The sequence below is a fragment of the Pygocentrus nattereri genome, chromosome 16 (assembly GCF_015220715.1).
Source record: "Pygocentrus nattereri isolate fPygNat1 chromosome 16, fPygNat1.pri, whole genome shotgun sequence".
Lineage (NCBI taxonomy): Eukaryota > Metazoa > Chordata > Actinopteri > Characiformes > Serrasalmidae > Pygocentrus > Pygocentrus nattereri.
In genome coordinates this window covers 11,907,980-11,916,274 of record NC_051226.1, presented here as the reverse complement: position 1 = coordinate 11,916,274, position 8,295 = coordinate 11,907,980, and the positions used below count along the sequence as shown (strand labels likewise).

The window sequence follows — 8,295 nt, the reverse complement described above, 5'->3', positions numbered from 1 at the left end:
TTCTCACTATTCATCTTTCTTGTTTAGTTTCTTTCAATTCTTTCTTTCTATCTACGTTTTTTTCTCTCAATGTTTATTTTTCTTTAATCTTTGCTCAGTGCCGGCTTTCTTTCAGCCTTTCTCTTTGTTTTTCTTAATTTTTCCCTTTACTCTATTTCTTTTTTCTCTATACTCATTCCTCTCATTGTTTCTCTCTCTCTCTCTTTCCTGTACAGATCATACACGCCGTGAGCTGCTGTGTTTCCACATTAAAGTAGATGAATTCACTCATTTGAACGGGCCTTTAGCTCCGTTTGGACCTAGTTGCCAGCAGAGTGCCCTGCCTCAGGACTTGTCTTGTTTATTTCGACATGAACTTGAAACTTGGCATTGAAATCGATGGACGATCATTGGCCTCACCCTAAGAGACGCCGCTGTAAGCTAAGAGGAAGTAGCAGCGGACTCCTCCTCTTGGGGGAAACGAACCGCCAGCGAGCAGAAAACACACTGCCGGTTTGATTCTCCAACTCTGTCCAGTCACAGAGCTCGTCGGTGGTCCAGCTGAAGTGAAAGTCTTGGGGCGAAGAGCAGCAGCAGCATGGCTCAGGAATTCGTGAAAGCGAAAATCAAGGGAGATAAAGTGGTGGTGTTCCTGAAGCCGACCTGTCCGTACTGCGTGCAGGCCAAAGACGTGCTGTCCAAGTACAAATTCAAAGAAGGACATCTGGAGTTCATCGATATCAGTCGACGGGACGACACAGGCAGCATACAGGACTACCTGCAGCAGATAACCGGAGCCCGAACTGTGAGTTCTCCTCCCTTCATGTGACATTTTCCTCGATACTGTTAGCCCCTCGTCTCTTCCTCTCAGCTACACCTGTTTCAGTGGTCGAAAGGAGCGCCGCTGCTGCTGCTTTCTGATATTTTATGAATAACTTGTATGTCACAGGTTTAGATTTCTAGGATCTTTCTCCTTTCGGCTGTAACTTGCTGTTACTGGAATCTATGAGTCATTATGACTTCCCAGTAAAAGCTGGGTTAAGGCACTGTCGTAAAAGTGCACTACCCTGTTTAAGCCGCTGTAGAGGCAGAGGCTCGCCGTGTTTCTGTCGCCTTAAATCAGAACGAACCGCCGTGCAGTCGACTGTGAGTGTAACAGTGTGTGTGGTTGCAGGTGCCCCGCGTGTTTATAGGTGAGGAGTGTATCGGAGGGGGCAGTGACGTCTCAGAACTGGACAGAAGCGCCAAACTGGCGGGAATGCTGCAGAAAATAGGGGCTCTGCAGTGACGTCACTGTGGGTAAACAAGCACGCGCACCAATACAAAACAGTTCTGCAAAAAGACTGATTGTCTGTCTGTCTCTCTCTCTCTCTCTCCACCTCTACCTCACTTTTTTTCTCGTTTGTTTCTTGTCTTTCTTTCTCCATTTTTTCCCTCTTACTTTATCTTTCTTTCTTTCCTTCTCTTTCTCCACCTCACATTTTTCTCATTTTTGTTTTTCTTGTTTCTTGTCCTTCTTTCTCAATTTTCCTCTTGTTCCTTATCTTTTTCTATCTTTGTTTTGTTCTTTCTTTCTCTATATTTACTTCTCACTTTTATTATTTATTTTCCTGCTTTTTTCTCCATTTATTTCTCTTCTTTTTTTCTTTCTTTATCTGATATCTTTTTTCTTATTCTTTCTTTTGCTCTTTCTCCTTTTCATTTCTTTTGTTTATTCTTTCATTCTAGTTTTTCTGTCTTCATATATATTTCTTACGCCATTTATCTTTAATTTAATTTCTTCTTCTTCTTTCTAATTCTACTTTTATATCTTTCTTTCTTTTTCTTTCCATCTTTCTTTCAGTTGCATGCTTTCTTCCAGTCTCCATCTTATAACTATTGCTTTCTCTGTCTTTCTGTTTTTCTTTGGGTTGTTTCTTTCTATTTATTTTTTTCCCCTATATTAATTTCTCTCACCGTTTATGTTTTCCCTTCTGTTTCTTTCTTTCTGTTTTCCTCTATACCACCTCCCCCCATTACTCAGTCTCTCTCTCTTGCTCTGTCGCTCACACTCGTTTTCTCAGTAAGGATAAAAACAAACGCAGCCCCCGGCAGCGGCAGCACCAGCCGCCACCACTGCTGCTTCTTGGATAGGCACACAGTGACTCTCTAAATGCGCTCCACCTCAGGATCCTTCTAAAATGTCTTTATTCAGCGTGAGATGAAGATAAACAGAACTACACTAGACTAAAGACAGCCAGAAAAGTCCAACACACTGACTGACTGCACTAAACAATCCACATGCTGGATGCATATACTGCGTACATATTTGTTCCCAAATAAAAATCAGATGTACAGATGTACATGTTACAAAAATAGTTGCATCACCGTAAAATTATAACCTCATGGCAAAAAATAAACATTTGAGGTGTTATTCAAGTTGCTTTGCAAGAGTAGTCACAAATCAAAGAAATTCTCACCATGAAAGACCATGGCAGACCATGAGAATGTGATAGAAATCTCTGGAGAGTATGAGATTGACCCTACCCTGTTTAAAACTTTGGGGTTTGTTCCAGCTTCGAATGAGTTTATGCCACTGAGCTTTCTGACCAAGGTCCAACCACAACTTACCCGGCTATGGTTACACAGCTACTGCATTCAGCAGTGTCCACTTGTAGTCACAGTTTATTTCCGCGTACACAAAGCAGGAGCCGTGTTGAAGGGCACCATGAGAAACACAGTAACAGCCACAGTGTTCGCCCCGGGGCCTCTGACAGCACGTGACTGTCTGCTGATGTCACAGGATCGAAGGTCAACGTTTATATAGACACAGTCCATCAGAACTTCACCAGAATTCTATGAGAATTCCATCAAAATCCCATCAGAATTCCATCAGAGTTCCACAGCCTCTAAGGAGGATTCATGTCTGTCTTTGTGTGTTAATGACTCCTGTTCCCTCTTTCTCTCCCCTCACCCGCTCCTCTCTTCAGCACGCTGCATGAGGGAGGTCACATGATGCTGCAGCGGGATTTGCGCAGCTGTCTCCGCCGTTGCTGGTATTCGCTGAGCTCCTGCAGGTATCCTCTAGAGGGCCATCGCAGACGCTCCACCTGCTCACGCTCCTCCTCTGTCCAACAACAGCACTGTGACTACATAGAAACCACAGCAACACACCTCCCCCTCACACCCATATGGCCTCTGCATTTTACTCTATGCTTTATGCTCTTCATGAATATTAATGACTCTAACCCATCTAGATTACTTAGTGATGTTTGGTGTCCAAAGTTTGTAGCTTTGTTTAGCTTAGTACTGGAGCTACAGGACTAATGTAGATGTTAGCATTGTGTTCTCTGTATAGGACAAAACATTAGATTTGACCAGGGGTGCCCAAACTTTGCATATGACTGTATACAACACTACTTAACCCTCTACTGCACGCATTAGGACAGTGTTTTTTTGTTTTTTTTTAATATTCAATTCACCTTTCTTGCATAAACGGACCTGATTATTAAATTTAAGAAACACTGAAAAAAAATAAAATGTGCAAGTCATTGTGTGACAAGAAGAATTAATATAAAACCACGTGCTTGTGCCTGGCTAAATCCATTCAACTGTCATGCAATGTTGCTTCTAGGCAACAAACATATTTATGCAGATTCTGATAGCAAAAAATGACATTAAATGTTAAAAAGAGGCTTAAAAGTGCCCAAAGAGACAGTACTTATTAATTTACTCAACATTTTCCCTTTAGTGTTAACCTTGTCATCTTTATTTACGATTAATGTTATTGTAAAGTGAGAAAATGGGTTTGTTGCCCTGAGGCAATATTGTGCAGTAGAGGGTTAAGCAATAATTTATGATGACTAAACTACTCAGCAGAGTTTGAGGCAAGTTTGAATTGGTTTCATTCATGCTGTATGCATCATGGCAATTGATGGGGTATAAGCATGTGTTGCTTGTTAGCTACATTAGCCTTGTAGCTTGTACACAAAACTAAAGAAGCAAACTTCAAACACCAAACACGTCTTAACAAAATGACTGAATTCTATCAACTACTAAAGTTGATTTCTGAATGAAATATCACTTTAAGGGTAAAACTGTCTTGTATGTTTACTACTTGCATGTGCCTATTACATTTATATAGCAAGGTAAGATCCGTCCATCCCACTATATGAACGGCCTTGTTAGTTAAACTTTGCATCTTGAAATAAACTTGAATCAGAAAATACCTCCATGATCTGTGTTGCATTGTTTTACAGCTTCTGTGAAAGTCAACAGGTCTGTTAAAGAGGCTATACAATGCTGAATTGAGCTATTATGCACCCCCTGGAGCTCTACTGACATTAGCATTCTCTGTTTGCACTACAAATGCCAACAAGCCGGTAGTGATTTGTAATGGTTTAATGTACTGTAGCAGATGTTGGGTGGGGGTCAGGGCATTTGGTCAGGTCTTTCAAGCTTTTAACAGTGATAGTGTGTTTGCTGCAATGATTATGAAGCAGATGGTGTCCCAGACAGCTCACCTGATAGCTCCAGGAAGTCTGGTTTGTGGCTAAAGATCAGGTAGTTATTGGCGATGAAGTGGAGGAGCCAGACATACAGTTGGTCAGCATTGTGGCACTGTGTACAGAGGGGAAAAACAAAACGGGTGAAATATAATCAAAGAGAAAACATACGGTCAGTTACAAGAAACTCATTTATACTGGCACTGGATTGAGTCCAGTGTGTAATTTGCATGGTGTTTACACCACCTCAATATGTTTGTGGTAATGCAGTGACAAGGTTGATATGCCTACAGTCTCTCTTCTGTTTATCCAAGTTGTTAGCTGTAATACAGAACAGCTGCTAGTGTGCTTTGTATGTCACTTCTGACAAACACTGAAACCTCCACATTTTTGTCCTTACCCCAAATGTACTCCAACATGTGCAGTACTGTGCGAAAGTCTCTGGCATGAATATTGTTTAAAACTTACATACTAGTACTTTACTGTTTGCACTAATATTTACTATAATACAATTTTCTGTCATTGTGATTTTTAGTGTATTTAGTAAGTCCCCCTGTTTGCTGTAATGACAGTGTGTGCTCAAGCTGGTTTGCGCAAAAGCCTCAGACAAGCAGATCAGACCCACATGAGAGTCGTCTTCAGTTAGAGATAAGAGAAACAATCTGACATTTTTGTACAAAGTCAGAAGTTTGCTTAAATAATAGCCTAGAAATAGGGCAGCACCTTGAATATTTTTTCTTCATTTCAATTATTATAACTTTTTTTTGTTTTAAGCTGTTCACAATTCTAAAACTAATTTCCAGGTTAAAATGAAAAATCTCAATTTCATTGTGGTTTCAGACTTCTGGATCTCGCTGTAAATACAGTAAAAAAATGGATAAGCAAATGGATAAAGAGTGCCTAAGACTTTTACACAGTACTGTTTTCAGCCAAATGTACCAGAGATATTGCTAAAAAAATCTGGTGTCTAAGGTTTGCTTCAGTAGTGTTACACTGAAGTTATGAAGCTAATGGAAATGTATCTTCAGCTATGCAAACTGCATGCCTAAATCATCACAAACATCACAAAAGACTGGAGTAATCTCAAAAAGACTTGCTTATGTCTTGTCTGACACTGGCATATCTCTTACCTATAAAAATGGAAAAAAAGTACAGACAAAACGTCAGCTTCATAATGTCTGCTTCTACTGTTGTTAACAAGCATGTCATGAGTGATATGCTGCATTTTTGGTAGGACTGTGAAAATAATTTAGTAACATTACACTATATTTTGTTACTAAAATACCTAAAAATACACTTTGAATTTGTGTGTTTTTGAGCATGTATGATAGAAAAGTGTTGGTGGGTTAGTTAAATGCAATTAAAAGACTGGAAATAGATCATCTTAGATTAAAATGCAGAGATTAGTCAGCTAGGTGAGGGAACAGTCCAAGCTTAAATGCATTAAATATTGAATTTTAAAAAAATTAATCAATAAACATTTTCAAAAAAAATGGTTGATGTAAACAAAGTTATCCAGCACGGTCTGATGCAAAATTCATCACACAGAGAGACTTACTGAGTCACAGTACACAGTGGTGGTGATAGGAACCAGATGTCTGAAGCGTTTAAAGCTTCTAAAAGCTCCCTCACAAAAAACTGACATTAAATAATTACAGATATGCTGTCGGATGCTTACGACACTGTTTCACAATAGATCTGCAATGTTTTTGGCCTAAAACCTCTATCGTTATAATGCATTCATGGTGGAGAGGTACATATAAGGCAAAAGTCTTCAAAGAAAACAAGTTGCAAGTTCACTGGAGATTTTGGGCAGTAAATAAAACGATTATATTTGCATTGTAAGTATTGCAGCACCTGGTTCCAATCACCACCAAAACAATGAACCATTTCAAGTCAAACCACTCTGAATGACTGTTTACATCTTAAAAATTACATTTTGCACAACTTTCCAAAACCTCCCAGTAAGGCTGTCGGTGGGAGCACTCTTCTCAAGCCGTGTTGAACCCACCTTTGCTCTCCTCAGTAGGCGGATCACGCTGATGCTTGTAGAGGCCAGCTCTCGGCTGGGCATGCTCTGCAGGTACGCACACACGCACACCTCACAGAGGTGCTGCAGACGCTTCACCTGATACATCTCTGCACAGACCAGCACAGCCATAGCCTGCAGCACACTGGCTAAACACACACACGCATACACACAAACACACAGCTGTCAATCATCTTAACCTCCTCTCTTCTCCCCATCAATCAGCCCATCAGCCGTTACACTCTGCTGCTGTGCATCCATTCGTATTCGTCCTCTGCCAATCAAATCTAGCACAGTCTTCAAAAAGACAGTGATGCCTGTCTGTTATATGCAGGACAAGTTTTGTATTCATTAAATCAAGCGAACCATTTTGAAGCACTGCCATAACAGAATATGTAGTGCAGCATGACAAGCTGAACCGCCTTTCTTTAATTCCATACGAAGACGTATTTGTCAAATGCCAAAAAAAAGAACAATGCAAAATTTGGACATTTGTCTGGCTTGTAAACAAGTTGATTCTTTTAGAGATTTTCTCACTTTTTGTATGCCTTCATAAGCTTTGAGAATAAAGAGATGAGTATCGATGATTTTGTCCCGTCAAGACAATTTTTCAGCATAGTGTAGGAATAATCTAAAGCAGCATTTCCCAACACAGTGCTTGTGGTAGGTGTGGGCAATAACTTCATATATCAATATAAAGCAGTCTCTAGACATTATTGATAGGGTATATTAATGTTTGGGTATATTTTAACTCAGAAAATGATAAAATGTTCCTTTTTATCCACATGAAACCAATCATGGTGAGACACATTAACCTACATTTACTTTTAACCAGTATACTGCCTGCTCCTACCACATTGATCCCCATAACAGTCCACATTTCTGCTCTGTCCCACCGAGGATTCGCAGCACTATCTTTCCTGGAATAGCCCCTGCTTAGCATATCTTAGTGCTTCATGTGTTAACACACTAATGTTAACTCAAGAGGGCTTGTTTAAAAGGGAATTCCCCAACTGAAGAATCCCCAGAATTGTTCGCAATGGTGGTGACAGAAACTAGATGTATAAAGTGAAACTGAATATAAACTGTGCCTATAAAAGCTTCATTGTTAAAGTTATTACAGTTATTACATGAAATGGCTACAAATACATTGCCTGATGCCTGAGATATTGTTTTATGACAGTTTTATGATATGTTTTGGATCTAAAATATATCTTTAAAATTCATTCATGGCAGAAAGGTACACTATATTGCCAAAAGTATTCACTCACCCATCCAAATCATTGAATTCAGGTGTTCCAATCACTTTCATGCTTACAGGTGTATAAACTCAACCACCTAGCCAAGCAGACTGCTTCTACAAACACTAGTGAAAGAATAGGTCACTCTCAGGAGCTCAGTGAATTCCAGCATGGTACCGTGATAGGAAGTCACTTGTGCAACAAGTCCAGTCGTGAAATTTCCTCACTACTAAATATTCAGCAACTCAGCCATGAAGTGGTAGGCCATGTAAAATGAGAGCGTGAGGTCAGCAGATGCTTAGGCACATAGTGCGCAGAGGTCGCCAATTTTCTGCAGAATCAATCACAACAAACCTCCATATTTCATGTGGCCTTCAGATTAGCTCAAGAACAGCGTAGAGAGCTTTATCGAATGGGTTTCCATGGCCAAACAACTGCATCCAAGCCTTACATCATCAAGTGCAATGCAAAGCGTCGAATGCAGTGGTGCAAAGCACTGACACTGGACTCTAGAGCAGTGGAGACGTGTTCTCTGAAGTGACGAATCACTCTTCTCCATCCG

General features: G+C 40.2%; 2 protein-coding genes across 4 annotated transcripts in view; one reads left to right on the top strand and one right to left on the bottom strand.

Annotated features, from left to right (window-relative positions):
• The first annotated feature begins 201 nt into the window (after window positions 1-201).
• Window positions 202-4,186, top strand: glrx (glutaredoxin (thioltransferase)). 2 transcript variants are annotated; one of them, XM_017715115.2, is made up of 3 exons: window positions 202-784; window positions 1,154-1,278; window positions 2,949-4,186. In XM_017715115.2, exons 1-2 carry the CDS (start codon window positions 578-580, stop codon window positions 1,265-1,267), a joined length of 321 nt encoding a protein of 106 aa, XP_017570604.1. In that variant the 5' UTR covers window positions 202-577; the 3' UTR covers window positions 1,268-1,278; window positions 2,949-4,186. The 2 variants fall into 2 exon arrangements, with proteins under 2 accessions (XP_017570604.1, XP_017570595.1); XM_017715106.2 differs by having other exon boundaries at window positions 206-784; window positions 1,154-1,274.
• rhobtb3 (Rho related BTB domain containing 3) overlaps window positions 2,150-8,295 on the bottom strand; it is a 32,336-nt gene continuing 26,190 nt past the window's right edge. For both annotated transcript variants that reach the window (XM_017715093.2, XM_017715084.2), the window contains exons 10-12: window positions 6,475-6,641; window positions 4,482-4,578; window positions 2,150-3,085 (exon numbers count right to left, since the gene is read on the bottom strand). In XM_017715093.2, the coding sequence (XP_017570582.1) occupies window positions 2,967-3,085; window positions 4,482-4,578; window positions 6,475-6,641 (383 nt within the window). In that variant the 3' untranslated portion in view covers window positions 2,150-2,966. The remainder of the gene's footprint in view (window positions 3,086-4,481; window positions 4,579-6,474; window positions 6,642-8,295) is intronic.

Excerpts from the sequence above, each read along its gene's own strand:
- glrx (XM_017715115.2), top strand. The coding sequence starts at position 578 with ATGGCTCAGGAATTCGTGAAAGCGAAAATCAAGGGAGATAAAGTGGTG. Across the intron at positions 785-1,153 it reads AGATAACCGGAGCCCGAACT|GTGCCCCGCGTGTTTATAGG; the intron begins GTGAGTTCTCCT and ends GTGTGGTTGCAG.